General features: G+C 42.4%; 3 protein-coding genes across 4 annotated transcripts; 1 reads left to right on the forward strand and 2 right to left on the reverse strand.

Annotated features, from left to right (window-relative positions):
• Positions 1–21: 21 nt before the first annotated feature.
• On the reverse strand, positions 22–5133 carry LOC128207759 (mucin-4-like). The gene is made up of 3 exons (XM_052910885.1): positions 5100–5133; positions 243–2933; positions 22–119 (listed from the first exon to the last, which is right to left on the reverse strand). The coding sequence occupies exons 1-3, from the start codon at positions 5131–5133 to the stop codon at positions 22–24; spliced, it is 2823 nt and encodes a 940-aa protein (XP_052766845.1).
• On the forward strand, positions 203–12945 carry LOC128209555 (galactose mutarotase-like). Of its 2 annotated transcripts, XM_052913630.1 has the most exons (9): positions 203–216; positions 5517–5616; positions 8279–8409; positions 9334–9494; positions 9890–10099; positions 10529–10610; positions 10777–10927; positions 11137–11320; positions 12331–12945. In XM_052913630.1, the coding sequence occupies exons 2-9, from the start codon at positions 5561–5563 to the stop codon at positions 12412–12414; spliced, it is 1059 nt and encodes a 352-aa protein (XP_052769590.1). In that variant the 5' UTR covers positions 203–216; positions 5517–5560; the 3' UTR covers positions 12415–12945. The 2 variants fall into 2 exon arrangements, with proteins under 2 accessions (XP_052769590.1, XP_052769591.1); XM_052913631.1 differs by lacking the exon at positions 203–216 and having other exon boundaries at positions 5512–5616.
• LOC128209556 (alpha-tocopherol transfer protein-like) lies at positions 12620–18173 on the reverse strand. Its single transcript, XM_052913632.1, has 7 exons — positions 17635–18173; positions 15916–16081; positions 15508–15572; positions 14809–15011; positions 14478–14588; positions 13202–13331; positions 12620–12925 (listed from the first exon to the last, which is right to left on the reverse strand). Exons 1-7 carry the CDS (start codon positions 17762–17764, stop codon positions 12720–12722), a joined length of 1011 nt encoding a protein of 336 aa, XP_052769592.1. The 5' UTR covers positions 17765–18173; the 3' UTR covers positions 12620–12719.
• Between the last annotated feature and the right edge of the window lie 3001 nt (positions 18174–21174).

Below are 21174 nucleotides of genomic sequence, written 5' to 3' on the forward strand. Positions count from 1 at the left end.
TACAAATACAGCATGCACTTGCTACAAATTGTATGTAAAAGTTTTCCTATCGGCTTGCATCAGCCAGATCTCTTTCTCGTACACCAGATCGAGCGATAATGCTTTGCGTACTACAGATTCTGTGATGAATAAGAATGCATATTATGTATATACTCAAGTACTGGTATTGTTAAAAAATATTAGTAACAAACGGACTGCTGCAGTAAATTCCGGCTGGTACGTCAATATGTAGTGGGCAGTACCGGTGATATGATATGTGAGAGAAAGGGGCAAATGGCGTGAGGATATGTGATATGGGAGAGGGGAAGGGGCGAATGGCGTGACGAGATGTGATATGGAAGAGGGGAAGGGGCAAATGGCGTGAGGTGATGTGATATGGGAGAGGGGAAGGGGCAAATGGCGTGAGGAGATGTGATATGGGAGAGGGGAAGGGGCGAATGGCGTGAGGTGATGTGATATGGGAGAAGGGAAGGGGCAAATGGCGTGAGGAGATGTGATATGGGAGAGGGGAAGGGGCAAATGGCGTGAGGTGATGTGATATGGGAGAGGGGAAGGGGCAAATGGCGTGAGGTGATGTGATATGGGAGAGGGGAAGGGGCAAATGGCGTGAGGAGATGTGATATGGGAGAGGGGAAGGGGCGAATGGCGTGACGAGATGTGATATGGAAGAGGGGAAGGAGCAAATGGCGTGAGGTGATGTGATATGGGAGAGGGGAAGGGGCGAATGGCGTGACAAGATGTGAAATGGGAGAGGTGAATGGGCAAATGGCGTGAGGTGATGTGATATGGGAGAGGGGAAGGGGCGAATGGCGTGACGAGATGTGATATGGAAGAGGGGAAGGGGCAAATGGCTTGAGGAGATGTGATATGGGACAGGGGGAGGGGCGAATGGCGTGACGGGATGTGATATGGAAGAGGGGAAGGGGCAAATGGCGTGAGGTGATGTGATATGGGAGAGGGGAAGGGGCAAATGGCGTGAGGAGATGTGATATGGGAGAGGGGAAGGGGCGAATGGCGTGACGAGATGTGATATGGAAGAGGGGAAGGAGCAAATGGCGTGAGGTGATGTGATATGGGAATGGGGAAGGGGCGAATGGCGTAACAAGATGTGATATGGGAGAGGGGAAGGGGCAAATGGCGTGAGGTGATGTGATATGGGAGAGGGAAAGGGGCGAATGGCGTGACGAGATGTGATATGGAAGAGGGAAAGGGGCAAATGGCGTGAGGAGATGTGATATGAGAGACAGGAAGGGGCGAATGGAATGACGAGATGTGATATGGAAGAGGGGAAGGAGCAAATGGCGTGAGGTGATGTGATATGGAAGAGGGGAAGGAGCAAATGGCGTGAGGTGATGTGATACTGGAGAAGGGAAGGGGTGAATGGCGTGAGGAGATGTGATATGGAAGAGGGGAAGGGGCAAATGGCATGACGGGATGTGATATGGGAGAGCGGAAGGGGCGAATGGCGTGAGGAGATGTGATATGGAAGAAGGGAAGGGGCAAATGACGTGAGGTGATGTGATATGGAAGAGGGGAAGGGGCAAATGGCGTGAGGTGATGTGATGTGGAAGAGGGGAAAGGGCAAATGACTTGAGGTGATGTGATATGGAAGAGGGGAATGGGCAAATGGCGTGAGGTGATGTGATGTGGGAGAGGGGAAGGGGCGAATGGCGTGAGGAGATGTGATATGGAAGAGGGGAAGGGGCAAATGACGTGAGGTGATGTTATATGGGAGAGGGGAAGGGGCGAATGGCGTGAGGAGATGTGATATGGAAGAGGGGAGGGGGCAAATGGCGTGAGGTGATGTGATGTGGGAGAGGGGAAGGGGCAAATGGCGTGAGTAGATGTGATATGGAAGAGGGGAAGGGGCAAATGGCGTGAGGTGATGTGGTATGGGAGAGGGGAAGGGGCGAATGGCGTGAGGAGATGTGATATGGAAGAGGGGAAGGGGCAAATGGCGTGAGGTGATGTGATATGGGAGAGGGGAAGGGGCAAATGGCGTGAGGAAATGTGATATGGGAGAGGGGAAGGGGCGAATGGCGTGACGAGATGTGATATGGAAGAGGGGAAGGAGCAAATGGCGTGAGGTGATGTGATATGGGAGAGGGGAAGGGGCGAATGGCGTGACAAGATGTGATATGGGAGAGGGGAAGGGGCAAATAACGTGAGGTGATGTGATATGGGAGAGGGGAAGGGGCGAATGGCGTGACGAGATGTGATATGGAAGAGGGGAAGGGGCAAATGACGTGAGGAGATGTGATATGGGAATGGGGAAGGGGTGAATGGCGTGACGAGATGTGATATGGAAGAGGGGAAGGGGCAAATGGCGTGGGGTGATGTGATATGGAAGAGGGGAAAGAGCAAATGGCGTGAGGTGATGTGATACTGGAGAGGGGAATGGGCGAATGGCGTGAGGAGATGTGATATGGAAGAGGGGAAGGGGCAAATGGCATGACGGGATGTGATATGGGAGAGCGGAAGGGGCGAATGGCGTGAGGAGATGTGATATGGAAGAGGGGAAGGGGCAAATGGCGTGAGGTGATGTGATATGGGAGAGGGGAAGGGGCAAATGGCGTGAGGAGATGTGATATGGGAAAGGGGAAGGGGCGAATGGCGTGACGAGATGTGATATGGAAGAGGGGAAGGAGCAAATGGTGTGAGGTGATGTGATATGGGAGAGGGGAAGGGGGCAAATGGCGTGAGGAGATGTGATATGGGAGAGGGGAAGGGGCGAATGGCGTGAGGTGATGTGATATGGGAGAGGGGGAAGGGGCGAATGGCGTTATGGGAGAGGGGTTGAAAGGCTTGAGATGATATGATATGGGAGAGAGGGGCGAATGACGTGAAGTGATGCGATATGGGAGAGGGGTAAGGGCGAAAGGTGTGACGTGATGTGCCATGGGAGAGGGGGGCGAAAGGCGTGAGGTGATGTGCTATGGGAGAGGGGGACGAAAGGCGTGAGGTTGTGTGATATAGGAGAGGGGGACGAAAGGCGTGAGGTTGTGTGATATGGGAGAGGGGAAGGGGCAAATGGCGTGAGGAGATGTGATATGGGAGAGGGGAAGGGGCGAATGGCGTGAGGTGATGTGATATGGGAGAGGGGGAAGGGGCGAATGGCGTTATGGGAGAGGGGTTGAAAAGCTTGAGATCATGTGATATGGGAGAGGGGGGCGAAAGGCGTGAGATGATGTGCCATGGGAGAGGGGGGGGGGGGGCGAAAGGCGTGAGGTGATGTGATATGGGAGAGAGGGACGAAAGGCGTGAGGTTGTGTGATATAGGAGAGGGGGACGAAAGGCGTGAGGTTGTGTGATATGGGAGAGGGGAAGGGGCAAATGGCGTGAGGAGATGTGATATGGGAGAGGGGAAGGGGCGAATGGCGTGAGGTGATGTGATATGGGAGAGGGGGAAGGGGCGAATGGCGTTATGGGAGAGGGGTTGAAAAGCTTGAGATCATGTGATATGGGAGAGGGGGGCGAAAGGCGTGAGATGATGTGCTATGGGAGAGGGGGACGAAAGGCGTGAGGTTGTGTGATATGGGAGAGGGGAAGGGGCAAATGGCGTGAGGAGATGTTTTATGGGAGAGGGGAAGGGGCGAATGGCGTTATGGGAGAGGGGTTGAAAGGCTTGAGATGATGTGATATGGGAGAGAGGGGCGAAAGACGTGAAGTGATGTGATATGGGAGAGGGGTAAGGTGTGACGTGATGTGCCATGGGAGAGGGGGGCGAAAGGCGTTAGGTGATGTGCCATGGGAGAGGGGGGCGAAAGGCGTTAGGTGATGTGCTATGGGAGAGGGGGACGAAAGGCGTGAGGTTGTGTGATTTGGGAGAGGGGAAGGGGCGAATGGCGTGAGGTTGTGTGATTTGGGAGAGGGGGAGGGGCGATTGGCGTGATGTTGTGTGATATGGGAGAGGGGTTGAAAGGCTTGAGATGATATGATATGGGAGAGAGGGGCGAAAGACGTGAAGTGATGTGATATGGGAGAGGGGTAAGGGCGAAAGGTGTGACGTGATGTGCCATGGGAGGGGGGGGGCGAAAGGCGTGAGGTGATGTGATATGGGAGAGGGGGACGAAAGGCGTGAGGTTGTGTGATATAGGAGAGGGGGACGAAAGGCGTGAGGTTGTGTGATATGGGAGAGGGGAAGGGGCAAATGGCGTGAGGAGATGTGATATGGGAGAGGGGAAGGGGCGAATGGCGTGAGGTGATGTGATATGGGAGAGGGGGAAGGGGCGAATGGCGTTATGGGAGAGGGGTTGAAAAGCTTGAGATGATGTGATATGGGAGAGAGGGGCGAAAGACGTGAAGTGATGTGATATGGGAGAGGGGCAAGGTGTGACGTTATGTGCCATGGGAGAGGGGGGCGAAAGGCGTGAGATGATGTGCTATGGGAGAGGGGGACGAAAGGCGTGAGGTTGTGTGATATGGGAGAGGGGAAGGGGAAAATGGCGTGAGGAGATGTTATATGGGAGAGGGGAAGGGGCGAATGGCGTGAGGTGATGTGATATGGGAGAGGGGGATGGGGCGAATGGCGTTATGGGAGAGGGGTTGAAAGGCTTGAGATGATGTGATATGGGAGAGAGGGGCGAAAGACGTGAAGTGATGTGATATGGGAGAGGGGTAAGGTGTGACGTGATGTGCCATGGGAGAGGGGGGCGAAAGGCGTTAGGTGATGTGCTATGGGAGAGGGGGACGAAAGGCGTGAGGTTGTGTGATTTGGGAGAGGGGAAGGGGCGAATGGCGTGAGGTTGTGTGATTTGGGAGAGGGGGAGGGGCGATTGGCGTGATGTTGTGTGATTTGGGAGAGGGGAAGGGGCTAATGGCGTGAGGTTGCGTGATATGGGAGAGGGGGGCGAAAGGCGTGAGGTTGTGTGATATGGGAGAGGGGAAGGGGCGAATGGCGTAAGGTTGTGTGATTTGGAAGAGGGGGGGGGGGGTCGTAAGGCGTCAGTTTATGTGCATTTGGAGAGGGAAATGGCGTGAAGTGATAAGATATGGGAGAGGGGAAGGTTATTGTTATTTTCGGTGAGCTATCATGTTATTTACTCTGCTGTTATTTTCACTGCAATGAAACCACTACTGCTGTCCCAGATTTTAATTACCGTAGTACTTAGTTAAAGTAACGGTGCGTTCCATGATTGCACAGGAGTTGAACACTTCTGGACTAAGGTCACCATATAACGTCGAGACTTTATGTGTATCTATCAATTTTCAAATAAACGCCCATTGGTTTGAACTCGTTCTTAAATGTTAAATTCAGCATATAAGAAATATAACATAAATCAATACAGTGACGTATTTATGGTAAGGGTTGTCTGTAGGGCGAAAGGGAACGGGCGTTTGATCTGGGCTGGTCTCTTGTGATGGGGGATGTCTGGGGCGGCTGGTGTGAGAGAACACATGACCTCGGTTATATCCCGCTGAATATGCTTGTTTATCGTGAGTTCAGACAGATACCGAATGTTTATGATAGACATACGATAAAATCATGTATATCTAGATAATGAAAATAAACTCAGGGTGTACATCCAAGTTGACTGATGAGGGGAACGTGAGGTGAAAGATGCCGTTAAAACAAGAATTATTCGGAAAGACGTCGACAGGCGAAGACGTTTACAAGTAAATTTGATATACCTGTCTGTTCTGTAAGACATTTCTCAGCATGAATCGGTTCAAGAAATGTAATTTATAATGCATGGTTAAAACATCAGCTATGATATTGTTCTTTTACAGCGACTTTTGTTGGGAAAATATAAGTCAGTGCTGAATGCCGAAACCACGATGCATATAGTTACAGGTTGCCTTTACAGCACAAACGCATGTTGTTTTATAATTCTAGCAGCCAATTCCCTTAATCAATGCAACCTGTAAACGTGGTAAGTTTATTATAACAAGATGTTTTTGCAACATTTTCTTCTTTCGATGGGTGATAATTTCTCTTGATGACCAACAGTTCGCACAGGTAATACGCTCTTCTGCTGTTGCTTTTTATTATACATTGGATTTTTGTGATTAAAGGTAAAACTATTCAACCTATTGGTACCGTTATTAAAACAGGTAGAACGCTCGCTATGGATTTATACAACCATCACTTTCGACCTAGATTTAAGAAGACTTGAAGAAACATAGCTGTTGTGAAGATAACTTTTGGTTCTTTAACGTGCTCGGTGTAAAGCACCGATCTACGGGACTATGTTTTAACGTCTTTCGGTTAAACGCGGCTGGGTTTTGAACCCTGACCTTCAACACCCAAAACGAACGTTCAACCACTGGGCTATCGGGTGTCCCATTTAATGATGTATGTAAAGAGCGCTGCCTAAATATTAAGCAAATAAAACATTTTGATTGTAAACGGAAGCGCACCAAATGCTGGTGTGTCTTGAAACCATAAATAACTTTGAACTAAGTCTTGTTAAGACTGCATGCCACTACTGAACCATATTAAAATGATTTGTGGTGTCTATGTACAAAAAAAAAACTATTTTAGTTTTCAGTGATTAATTGTCAAAATGAATTACTACCCCCATTGCTTACATCTCATAATGCTTCCATTTCATTCATATATTGGCTGTGTGCATTCATAAACGTACCTAACAATTAGATCATGTACTTGGAATTGTAACCCGTGGCACTGTAATGCTCCGGATGTTTAAAAGGTAGCTCCATTAACTATGGGTATTTATTTAATATTAATTTAACAGTGTGTGTATACCACGTGATAAATTACGTAATAAATGCTACGTCGGAAGGCTACATTTAGCTTAAAATTTAGACTTGAATCAACGATAACTTTTCTTTTACTACACCATTTGAAATAAAACAAAGGGCAGTCTATGCTGCCTAAAGAGCCCCACCTTTGTTTTATTACCGTAGTTTGATAAGGTGATTAGTTTTATAAAACACTTCGCCGAACCTGCTTCCAATAAATGTTTTGACACTGCTCCGTCAGACGGCCGTATTGTGAAAAGGTTTGTCGAAGTGTTTTATGAAACTAAACTTTCAATCAAACTCTGGTAAACGACCAAAGGCGGTGCTCAATAAGCGGCGTAGACTGCGCTATGTTTCATTCCAAATGCTGAAGAAATAGTGAAGTTATCTTTGTTTTAAGTTTTCATTCGAAGCAAAAAGTTGCCTTCCGACGTAGCATTTATAACGTAATTTATCACGTGGTATACACACACTCTGTGTAAGTTGTTGTCATATCATTTCTTTACATAAAGACGTCGAAGTTATTTTGTTTGACCAAATGTGTTAAACGAGGGTCCCAATACTAATTTAAATCCGTAGACCTTGTCATGAGATATTGTCCGGACACCGAAGTTTATCAAAATTTAAAGTTGAAAAGGGATCATAACTCTGTAAAAACTAGTTGATCGAAACCAAAGGCGAACTTTGCCTTTTGTTTATGGTGTTAAACAACTATTATATCAAAACTCATATTAATCCGCCAATCCTCTCACGGGTATTCAGGGTCCGGGACAACGTTTTTTTGGCAAATTCTAAGTTGAAAAGGAAACATAACTCCGTCAATAACTGATGGTTTGTAGTCAAATTTGACCTGTTTTTCATGGTGTAAAGCGTAGATAACAATACTAATTTAAATCCGTCGACCTTGTCATGAGTTCTTGTCCGGACAACGTAGTTTTGGCAAATTCTTAGATGGAAAGGGGCCATAATGTTATAAAAAATATAGTGGAGCGTAGCCCAAAACGAGCTTGCGTTTTGCTTATGCTCATTCGGAACTCCTCGGCCATTTTTTTCAAAAACAACCTCGGATGTATGCAGGTACATCAGTTGAAGTAGTTCGTAAAATTTTGAATTATATCGTTAATTAAAGTAGTGTTTTAGAGTTGTATTTATTGATCTAAGTTTAAATTGATTGCCATTGAATTGTATTATTGCAAACATAATTAAGAATCCCAAGAGTAATGTCACAAAGTTTAACTGCTAAATAAAATTAATACGCGATCTACTTGCAGCGGACTTAAACGTACCACTTTTTGAGTATGTAAACCGTCCAAATACATCCGAGGTTGTTTTCGATAAAATGGCCGAGGATCTCCGAATGGCTTATGCTGTTAAACAGTTGTTTAAATCCATCCACAATCTTATGAGTTATCGTCTGACCGACGGACTGACAAGTCTACTACCATATCTCCCCAAATTGGTATTATTCCTTAATTTCAAATTATCCAAAAAGCGAGACCATTCCACTCTGCAAAAGGAATCAAGCGACTACAGAAACACAAATAACATGTACTTTAAAACTTTTACCAAACAGATTTACGTTCACGAATGAGAACAAGGTCACCATCAGCGTTCTGAACTTTGGTTGCGTCATTTACGAGATAAAGCTGCCGGACAGAGACGGCAACGTTGTCGACGTCAACCTTGGCTTCGATAACGTCAAAGGTACGTACATAACTCTAACTTATTTACCAAATAGTAAAAAAAAAGATGCTACAGTGAATATACTTAAATGAATACCGAATCATTTTACAACATCAAACAGAACATACAAACGTTGTATAAACAAACATACAACGCTTATCGTTACTGCTCATTTATTTGCTCTATAAAGATTAGAATCGATTTCAATGCTACGTACACAAAACCAATGTTTGTAAAACATCCCCGTCAGCGCCACTTTATCAGAAACATTTGCTAGACTGCATTCAGTTTTTTAAGAAGGAATGCATTGAAAATCGCTGTGGCCTTGATATTTGACGAATTCGTTTCCAAAGCAACAACGTTCCCGTCAAGTTACAAGGTCCTATGTCAAACGGGTCGTGAGTTGGTCTTGACTTTGACGTTGTGACACCAAAAAAATGGGGTCAGCATTTGGACAGGGATAACTCTCTCCTGACTCGTCGTCCACCGCTCTTAAGGTACTGTGCAGTAACTTTATATTTTAACCTTTGACATACGGACCACAAAGCCTTAAGCATCAACTACTGGTCAAGGACAACCTCTTACTAAAGTTTCATTGTCAAAGGTCAAACCTGTCTCGATAGTGTACCAACAAACACTAGTGACTTTATCTTGACTCCAACATCAAAATCACGGACAATGAAAACCTACTACTGGACCAAACCCCCAAATGCAATAGGCGTCAGCTACTGGCTAAATTCCATTGGAGGTTTATGGTCTTACATCATCCCATTTTTTGTGTGGACATAAACAGACCGACAGACAGACTATCCGACCGACAAACCGGTATTTACAGACGTGTATCTCCAGTCTTCAAAAAGGGGTGAGACGATAAACTTGACTTGATTTTACCAAAAACGGTACGGAATTACTTCGTAGCAAACCTAATCAATATTCATCCACCAGATTATGAGAAGAATAACAACTATTTTGGAGCGCTGTGTGGAAGGGTTGCAAACAGGATCGGGAACGGCGAGATGACGATTGACGGACAAACGTTCAAACTCTCCCGTAACGACCCGCTCGGCGGCCATATCGTCCATGGGGGATTCGTAGGTTTCAGCAGGGTACGCTTTGTCTGGGGTTTTTATCAACCTTATTTGTGCGCCTTTAATATACGGCATACGTTGTTACATTTGTATTGGATATTTTAAAAATGACTTAACTGTGAAAAATTCAAAATCTTTGAGGAAGTGCCTCTCGTTAACACCGTTGCATGTATTCCCAAATAGTTGGTTAACATAATGCAATCATCGAAACACGCGACTTTATTCAGCAAAATCTCGAAGTAGGTACTGTTCCTTTTTGCTAGTACATACAACATAAGTAGCTTAGTTACGAGAACTTATTACAGAATACAATATGTTTTTCTTCATTATCAGAATCGAATCATGTGTCATGAATCTGTCATGTATGTTCAACGCTTCGATGTCAGTACAACACTATCACCTTCCTACTCCAGCGTGTATGGGACTACAAGATCGAGGGCGATACGCTGACGTTAACGTACGTCGACGCTGACGGCAGCGAAGGGTTCCCAGGGGAGGTGACCACCCATGTAACGTTCACGTTGGGTGAGGACAACACCCTTACTATGGATTACAGTGCCACAACCACAAAGACCACTGTGGTGGACATGGGCAGTCACTTCATGGTCAATCTTGCCGGACACGTGCGTACACATGGGGGTGGGGTTGATGTAACGTGTAGCTTGTATCATGTGTCAATCGTAATTATTATCCATTTATTTAAAGCTGCACTCTCACAGATTGAACGTTTTGACAACTTTTGTTTACGTTTTTTTTGTCTTGGAACGAGCCAATTTGCGAAAATACATGGAAACCAGTTATATAAGACTGCTGACAAAAAATTAGATCGCAGATTTTTATATTCAAGATCAAAAATTGGTGTTTTGGAAACATGAAAATCTGCGACTGATCTTTTGTCAGCAATCTTTTATCATTGGTTTGCAGATATTTACGCAAAAATTTGCTCTTTCCAATACAAAAAATAAAAACATTGTAAAATCGGTATAACTGAGTGCCGCTTTAATTGACCAGTCTGACATTCATTAAAAAGTTTCATTGTGTTTGTTTTTCAGGACAAAGGGGCCATAAAAGATCACAAAGTCACCGTCTACAGCGACAAATTCCTGGACATTGGCGACGACTTTCTTCCAACAGGTATTATAAAGGTTCACCAAATTGCATTCTCGAAAAGTGGTCATTCTTCATTCCTTGCCAAAGATAAATTGCATATCATTAAAAGGGGAGGGGGCAGGGTACACATTACCTTTTCATAAACTAAAAGTTACGTCCCCTTTAACCCGAAATCCATTTCCTGCCCCAGGTAAGCTGATATCGGTGGATGAGGATCCGGTGATGGACTTCCGGTCCGGTCGCGACCTGGCCGGTGAGGTATTAGAAACGTTGAGCGGTGGTTGTGCCTTCCATCACGCCTTTGTCTTCGACCGCCGAGGAGAGCGAAAACGCATGGCAAGGTTAGTTTATACTAATTTCTTTTGGCCCTTACCTATGATGGATACACATACTTCTAGACCTCTCTCTACCTCTTAGTAGATAGTAAAGTGTAATGAAAAGGGAGCAGTGTCGAAATAGTACGTCGCACAACTTGTCAAATTTTGATTGATCATACATTTGAAAGCAACTAGCTTTTAGCATAATCCCTTCGTGTCACTTTTAACTGCAGGGTGGATCATCCGGGCAGCGGTCGGTACCTAGAGGTCGCCTCTACCAACAGTACAGTGTTCGCGTACAGTAACCACTTTATGCCCCAAATTGTCGGGGACGCCCCATGTAAGGCAGGCGCCAGGTACCCGCGCTACGCCGCCATTGAGTTCATGCCGATGGGCTACCCTAACTCCGTCAAAATGGTGAGTTTCTTAGACCGCTTCAACATTGTGGTGACTGTTTAGATATTCTGTACCGAATTGTGTCCTGAGTAATGGCAAAAGTCCCCCCCCCCACACACACACACACTCCAACACAGACTTATGACTGTTGATACTGCTAATCTAGTACCTGAGGTATCTATATACGGACGGACACCAATCTGACCCTAAACTGAGACTGAGAAAGGCAATTGTTAATATGTTTTAAATGATTTACATAGTGTTCTTTTTGTAAGATATGTGTATATGTGTACATGAGTACAAAAAAAACGAACTGTTTCCACATCAATGTTTTGCAACAAGGACTATTGTCTGTTTACTCCAGACTTGGCAACATGGGCATAGCCTCAGGTGCATATCTCTTGTTACTAATATAAATAGTATATCAACTCAAATTCAGCTGAGTTTATTGTTAATAAAGCCCCCAGCCCCAGAATACAACATTTTTTTTAACATTATCTTCTTGATGGACTTATGCTTTATCTATTTTTCAATCGCAGTCGGCAATTTACAATCAGGTTATCATTTGACTTCTCTGCCCACTGTGCCAATTAAAAAGATGGTTTGCTCCAATTTCTTCACATTGGGGACACTCGAAACATCAATTTATTTAAACCTTGCACGTACCAATATGAATATTCATAAAGAAAAAAGAATTCTGGCTACACGCTTCACATTTTAATGTCTGCTTATATCTGAATTTAGTTTATGATTGGAACATATAAAACACGATAATGCTTGTCCTAGAAGAAGTATTTTGAACGGTGGGTCAATTATTGTTTAATATTTCTCCGGGGGTTAACAATGATTTTAAATACATAATTACATGTATATATATATATATATATTTATATAATGTATGTATAAGTTTCATTATGATATGTTTATATCATTGTGTCGATTAGTAAAAAAACAACAAGATCCCCACATCCCGAGGGAGCACGCATATCCAGCTTCAACGATTAGACTTGTTTGTATTCTCCGTGTTTCAGCCGGAGTTCCCCCAGTCAGTGTTGAGGCCCGACCAGCAGTACCGGGAGACCGCCTGGTACACGTTTGGCCTCCAAGAACAGTGAGCCCGGATATTGGAATGGTCAATAAACTCAGCCACTGCTTACACATTTAAACACCCAAAACAGTGATCGACCATTTATACAAGCTGGTAACATTTCGTAGATGTATTATAAATTGAGTGGTATTTCTGTTCTGTTTTATAACACAGCAAGTCATGAATAATTATATTTTAATTATAAAAAACAGGAATCAAACATAACTCAATAACCAAATTACAACACAGTTCACATGAACACATAAATCACAGTCGGCGTGAACACGATTGTCGTAGTTGTCTCTATTTCCCGCCCTGTCCGTCATCTGCCTCCTAGTCAAAGTCACACTCATCATACACCGGTTTCGCCGGGGTCTCTTCCCCCGGCAATAACACTCCATCCCGCGGAGCTGGCTTTTCCTCCAGTTTTAGTCCCGAGTTCCGAGGACAGGGTTCATCCTGTCCGGCCCTCGCGCTGTATAGCTCACGTAGGAAGGTCAGCGTCCGTGGGGCCAGCAGCTCATCGTGGACAAAACGCTCTTTAACAGAAGTACACAAACTGGTGAATTGTTAACGTTATACACGGCATGACTTGATGGTAGCAAAATAAATAACATAGTTCCCAAATTAAGTCATTCGAAATGACCGAATCAATATTCTTTTAACGATGGCATAATCTTCCTTTTTTATTTTACAAGTTTGGCAGTGCTAAATAATGTGCACCATATTCTTCCTCTTTTCTCTGGCCTTTATTATATTTTTATTAAGTATGCCAAAACGGTCGGGCTAAAAGTGGAACTTAAAGAGGAATGTACCCTTGATATCATGGATAGACCCCACTCCCGTCCCATCGCTATCCGCGGACGCCGGGATGTAGTTGTCAGGGAGACACGTGACATCCACGTGCTGGAACAGTTTCTCGTACTTAGTCCCGTGCAATGCGATCTAAAAAGTATTAAACAAGTTCATATGATTCATGTCACTGAGCCAATGATATTTCCTACTATAAAAATAATGATGAATAAGTTTGGGTCACAGAAGCCCTAACAGAGACGATACCCAGTCTTGTTAATGGTGTTTGCAAGGAGAAAACAACGCAGATGTTTGGAAATGAAAAGGAATTAAACAATTATACATAGTCGAGTATTTTGTTCAACAACTGTTCTTTCTTTAGCAAGATTTATATTGGCCAAGTAACTAGACTAAATGTATAAATAAAGTGTTTGAATGGGATAGGCCGGAGTCGGCTGGGTTATGGTGATCACGGTGATGTGGTTATGGTGATCACGGTGATGTGGTTATGGTGATCACGGTGATGTGGTTATGGTGATGTGGTTATGATGATCACGGTGATGTGGTTATGGTGATCACGGTGATGTGGTTATGGTGATGTGGTTATGGTGATCACGGTGATGTGGTTATGGTGATCACGGTGATGTGGTTATGGTGATCACGGTGATGTGGTTATGGTGATCACGGTGATGTGGTTATGGGATCATGGTGATGTGGTTATGGTGATCATGGTGATGTGGTTATGGTGATCACGGTGATGTGGTTATGGTGATCACGGTGATGTGGTTATGGTGATCACGGTGATGTGGTTATGGTGATCACGGTGATGTGGTTATGGTGATCACGGTGATGTGGTTATGGTGATCACGGTGATGTGGTTATGGTGATCACGGTGATGTGGTTATGGTGATCACGGTGGTGTGGTTATGGTGATCACGGTGATGTGATTATGGTGATCACGGTGATGTGGTTATGGTGATCACGGTGATGTGGTTATGGTGATCACGGTGATGTGGTTATGGTGATCGTGGTGATGTGGTTATGGTGATCATGGTGATGTGGTTATGGTGATCACGGTGATGTGGTTATGGTGATCACGGTGATGTGGTTATGGTGATCACGGTGATGTGGTTATGGTGGTGTGGTTATGGTGATCACGGTGATGTGGTTATGGTGGTGTGGTTATGGTGATCACGGTGATGTGGTTATGGTGATGTGGTTATGGTGGTGTGGTTATGGTGATCACGGTGATGTGGTTATGGTGATCACGGTGATGTGGTTGGGGCGGTGTTTGCATACCCTGTTTGCGAGCTTCTGGGACAGGACCTTCTTGACGATGCGGAGGAAGATGTCGATCACCCGGCTGTTGTTAATGTAATGCACCTGCCTGATCCGGATCGGGTAGCCTTTCTGGAGGGAATAAAGGCAAAAGAACACAATACAATATTCGTTTTTAGTACTTATTCGGCATTAAGTCATCTTCTTCTTTCTAACACTGTCTTTGTCAGTTCGGATATGTCTCTAAGTACAGATGCTACATATGTTGACAGAATCCACTGAAAAAAATGTCTAAGGGATCCGGAAACTTTCTAGAAAGTTTTAACGAGTGTGTGTAAACGTTTGATCTGACCTGCATCATTGCGACCTGCTTGCAACTGTTGGTGTAACCGAAAAAGAGCAGGTGCGCGAGCCGCACGCCCTTGGCGTCCATGAGGATCGTGATGCCATTGCGGTATGAGGTTTCATCCATGAAGCTGACGACGTCAAACACGACGCTGATTGCGCGGAACCATTCTTCAAACGTGTAAGACACTCCGCTGACGTCAAGCTCATCTGTAAAAAAAAAAACAAAAAAAAAAAAACACTTTACATGTAGATGTATTTGGTTTTGATAAAGAAAGACCATGTCTGGAGCGCCACAATACATCTACAGTAATAGTGTACATGTACATATGATATATGGCCATTTTGGCTGGCACTTTCCAGCGGTGTAAATCTGAGAGTATAAATTCATTAGATCAGAATACATCAAGGTATTGGTAATTAGTCCGTATAACGTGCAGCAGGTGATTATGTTTGCGTGATTCCATTAGAAATATTAAGTTATTATCGTCGTATTAATTAAACCTTTTAACACACTGAAACCAACTTGGCAAGCGTAATTGTATATCCGTAATTAATTATTACACATATAGGATACCAAGAATACGATAGCAGGATAACGGCATAGGTGGAAGTCAGAGAAGGTGATTTGCTTTATAATGAAAACCAAATGTAATTTTAACTATCCCTATGTCCCTATGGTGAAATGATATAATTATCTGCTTACTCCAGCGAGCCAAAATCACCCGCCGCCCCTCCTTGTCGCGGCCTGGCAGCGGCACGTACACTGCACTGAAATACACGTTTTTGTGTTGCTATATTAATATCTATGCTGTATGAATTATAAGAACATGTTTTCATAATGACCAATGATTTTGTTTTTGATTAAGGATGGTCATAGGTGACTCAATACAAATCATCAATAGACCAACAACAATTACCTCGAACATGGTTGCGCCTCATCGGTTTGTTATATAAATGGGGTCACTATGTTATTGGTCGTTGATTCAGTTGGCAATCTGTATTACTCCTGCCATCACCCGAACTGTGATAAATGTGGCATATTCTTTAATGTACATATCCCATTCAGTATTCAAACAAAAGTTAACTCGGAACCAGAAAAAAATGAACCTACTGTGGACCCCTGAGGATTTCAAGGACGACTGGAGACGCGGGGTCAAGGTCATTCAGGTGTTGTAAAATACCGTCCCGCCGTGTTACCCAGTACCGCCGAAGGCGTTCTCGGGTATTGGTTTGGTTGAATTTGCACACGTTCAGGAAAGCCGCCAAAACGCGAGATTCTGAGATAAAAGATAAAACCAATTATCATGGCGTAACACGTTACATCGGTTGTCAGGACACTTACGAAACAAGTGAATAATTATGTCGGTTTTCAAATAAAGCATGGTGCTGATGAATGCTAACCAAGATAAACTTGAGTAAGATGGAAAGCACAAATGGGAACATATAATTTCTTTGGCATAATGAAATACGGTTATATATAATGAAAAGCGTACAGTGAGTTATTGACAAACATTTAAAATAACAGATAATCTTGGCATTGCACTGCCGCGACTGTAACATTCATCCAGAAACCACATCATCATGACGTTTTTGAGCCAAGTTATCTCAAAATCGAAGCAATTCCTGATTAGCATACAAATGAATGTATTATGTGCGTGATGTACAATGTAAACTCACGCAACGGTTGGTATCACTATTAGGGTTTTAGCCAGGTTTTTTAAAGGACAGGGTGCTGAAGTAGAAAAGGGCGCATTGTGTCGGCAGTGAAGAATTTGAACTTAATGAATTTTTAAACAAAAATAAGATTAATTTTGTTCCTAATCGTAGTTATAATTGGTTTCAACTGCCGAATATCTCAAGTTTGTACGAGTTTAAAATAAAAGTTAAAGTTTTGATCAAAGAATGTTTTGATTATCGAAGCATTAAATTCTCTAAAGGTAGGAGGGGACACATGCTGATCTACTTGAGGGAGAAGGTGCTCCCAAAAGGACAGGGTGTACATGCTGGTCTCCATGAGGGAGAGGGTGCTCCCAAAAGGACGGGGTACAGCACCACCCCCCATAACTGTTTTGCTAAAACCCTGCCTAAGTTGTTCATATTGTTTGCCTATCTGTCAAGTTGCTTGACCTCAATGTATCGTCGCCACAACGTGCACTAGATGCAGCTATTTTGAAATCCTTTAGCGGAAACTGACTCACAAATAGACAAAGCACAAATATATTGCAGCCAAATTGTAACCGACCTTAAACAATATGTGTTGGTATCAGGGGCGTAGCTACATATAGGTAATGTAGGCGGAGTCATACATTCTTATCAGAAAACTCGAGAAAAGAATGATGATGAAGACATCTTTATTTATAAGAAATATATAACTCAGAAGAGGTTATGTCTCCCGAACGTCAGAGTCCCCGAAAACTCAGCACACACAGTGTTTTCAGCCAAGCTACGCCTCTGGTTATGAACTTAGTGAAAAATTGTCAGAAAAGTATATGGAACGATGCGCATCCTGTGTCTTTTTCGCATTTTTACATGAAACGATTCGTATAATTAACAAATTCTATACTAGTAGGTATTAAAATAAAACGATATTTGGTTATATAATACAATGAATTCATTATTTATTTGCATTAACATCATTTCAATAAAATAAATGAAACTAATATGTGCTTGTTGCTAATCAAATGATAAAATCATTGTGAATTAATTACTTTAAAGTAGCAAAAACATAACATTAGTATCGGTCACATTGAAAATATATAATGTTAAAAAATCATGGCACATGAATACAACACGTGGCTCATATGCATTTGCATTCAAGCGCGTTTCTTACCAATAAAGTTTGGTATTTCCGGTTGCTGGATTATCCAATCCCGGAGCGCGTCCGTCTCCTCCTTCACATCAACTTCCGTTTTGCGACAATCCGGAAATGTTTCCGAACACTCAACGGGCGTTTGATCCATAGCAGTCTAGGTCCCGGCTACTTTTTGATGCAGTAATTTCAAACAGGCGATCATATCATATAGGCATTCCTCGAGTCCATTTAATGTTCTTTCTTGATTAAATGATTAAAGTGTTCATGACAAACTAGTATTCGTTGGTTGAATCCTGACAAACTTCCAGGGCCATGGTGAAGGCTATTTCACTGCACTGCAATTGTCTTCACGATTATTGGATTTCACCGAGTAAGTGGCGGTTTTACAGATATTTCAGTTCCCCAACCAAATATGTTCTTATCGATTTTGTGCACGACTGCAGTGTGATATCAAGTCTGACAATGAAAAATGTTATAACATGAAATAAAAGCACGAAACTTGACAATGGCAACAACACACCCTTTACGTCCAATTCACACATTGTATAATATTACGATTAAACTTGTTTCCGTCGTTTCCGATCTCAAACTTTCTCCGATACTAAAGACCACCATCCACCACATGACAGTGTGATATTAAGTCTGACAATGAACAATGGTACGTTAATAGCACGAAATTTGGCATGACAATTAACAACTTGTTCCCACGGTTTCCGCTTCCCTTCTCAAGCCAATCGGGTGCCCTCGTTCGCCTGTCTGTTCCAGTCGACCAAGAGGCAAAGCTTGTCAAATATGATGTCCAAAATCAAGTCAAATCTCATTATCAATATCAACTAAATCTCAACTCATTTTACCACAAAACATAAAAAATCGTACATAATTATACCCTTTGTAAAAATATTATTTCTCATAGAAGACGTTGATAAAAACATTTGATCGATAGTTAAAAAAAACCCTAACATCTTGACATCTTTACCAATTTTTTCATCCACTTATTCTATGACAAAATGTGCATTTAAATAATGCAAAAGCTTGTAAGACTATTAATTAATTCTGACGTTATGTGGTAAAAAGGGGTTGAGTATAAAGTTGACTTAAGTATTTTTGTGATATTGGGGCCTGTTATGAATCTTGATACACATGTGTTTAACTAGAAACATGTGTTTAAGGTTTCATGCAAATGTCTTGAACGGTTTTAACGTTTTGCATGCAGGAAAGGTAATCACAAGAACTATTTTTTCTTAAACAAGAGGCCTGTGCTCTACTGGCTTGCCAAATTTGTCACTTTCTGTATGAATATCATCAGACATTTGTGAGCAATTAGAGTTACAAAATTACAAATACTAAAATCAGTTGTGGAACATGAAACGTCCGTCTCCCGCAGCCGGGAGTCTTGTCCAGGTCTTTTGATTGTTGGTAAAGTATGCTTTCGACTATACTATATAATACGACATTATGTCGTTTTCGCGCAAATTTAATTTTTAATTCAATATTAACTACTGGTACCTTCACCCAACAGCAGATCGAATTACTTAACTGTAGCAAATTATCTAACACTGATAGCGATAGGTGGTCGTATACTTGTCAGGACCAACCGCTCTTGAGGTCAGTTAGGCCCAGCGTTCTTCAGTGTGTGTATACCACGTGATAAATTACGTCATATATGCTACTATACGTCGGAAGGCAATATTTTTCTTAAAATAAAGACTTAAATTAAAGATAACTTTTCGCTTACTTCACCATTTTAAATGAAGAAAGGCCAGTCATTTCAGCTTTAATAGACCCACCTTTGTTTTATAACCGGAGTTTGATAAGGTGATTAGTTTCATCGAACACTTCGACAAACCTGTTTCCCAAACAATGTTTTGACAGTGCTCCGTCAGACGGCCGTATCGTGAAAAGGTTTGTCGAAGTGTTATAAGAAACTAAACTGTCAATCAAAATTTGGTAAAAGACCGAAGGCGGGGCTCCGTAAGCTGCATAGACTGTGCTATGTTTCATTTAAAATGTTAAAGAAAATGAGAAGTTATCACCGTATCATTGTTTTAAGTCTTCAATCGAAGCAAAATATTGCCTTCCGACGTAGCATTTATGACGCAATTTATCACGTGGTGTATACACACACTGTTCTTTCAGGGTGTTTTTACAAGTGGCGTTAAACGTGACCGTGACCACAAAATCAATATTGGTCATGGGTAACCTACCTACAAAGATTGAGGACAAACCTCGCGTTAGTTATTTATCGGATGTTTGGTCTACAGACTGACTGACGAACATGTTCAAAAGGTCAGGCAGTTGACATGTGCCCCCACACCTATATTAAAGAAGCAGATAGAGTGGTTGGGGCGGGGGGGGGGGGGGTGCACATGTCAACTGCCTGACCTTTTATAGTCAAATTCTTAGGGAAGAGAAGCTTTTACGTAACTTTCTGTAGTATGAAATGACATTCATGATAATAAAGTATTAAAAGACTTAACTTTAGTTTATTTGTGGTCTGCTTAAAATATAAAAGATTTAGTTTATTGAACATTTAATCTTAACTAAAAAATAACTATGCAACAAGCCCCAGTTAGATCACAGCGAAGAGATAATTTTCACATCAGTTTTGTTTGTATAAAAAGAGGAAGCACTTTGTATAGCACTTAAAATAAAGATGATTTAATTAAACTCAAGTGTACTAATGGTATGCTTTAAAGTTCAATATGTTAACAAGTTCTATCTTAAGTGAGATGTTGATTACGTAACGGACATGTTGATTAAATAAAATAAACAAGAATAAAGTTGTATAGTTATATATGTTCAAAGCAATGTAGATGTCAAATTGAAGTGAACATAAATGCAACAAAGTGATGTTTTTGCAGCAAATAAATAAGCAAAAAACAAAGCTTCAAAGCTTGCCACTTTCATCCATTAAGAGGGGCTCAAAACAAAATGTCTGCTATGCATTATAAAATAATATAAAATAAATAATTTGAAGCGTTAGACAAATTATGGGCAAAATTTGACAAGATGCTTTTAACATATCAGATGCACATTAGAAAACTCACCATATTTGTCATCATAATTAGATTTTGAAATATTAGATTTTGAAATATCTAACTTAATATGACATGAATTATAACATTGCACCAGGAGACATTTTAAGAAATGTTTTTTGGAAAATAAACTGTTTTGACTGATGAAAACTTGCAATATGAAACCATGTAATTATTTAGACAGCATATGCAAGCTTATAAATGCATGGAGAAGTTAAACCAAATAGTTAAATAAGTGACAGATAAATTCTGATATGATACAATTCCAAGACACAAAACGGTCTAACAGTAAGAAATATCATTCGTTATAATCGGATACTCACGTATGACTGGAAAGGGGGGAAATACGTGAAGAATATAGCTGTAGTTAGCTATGGTCTGGCCAAGTTTCATAATTTCTTTACATTTATCTAGATTTTGAAATCAGGGACTTGGGTCTGCACATGATCAGGTCATGGTCAATACCAAACAATTGTATAAAGTTTGAATGAATAAGATCAAAAGCTGATGAGCTTTCAGTAGT

This window comes from Mya arenaria, chromosome 11 (assembly GCF_026914265.1).
Source record: "Mya arenaria isolate MELC-2E11 chromosome 11, ASM2691426v1".
NCBI classification, from domain to species: Eukaryota; Metazoa; Mollusca; class Bivalvia; order Myida; family Myidae; genus Mya; species Mya arenaria.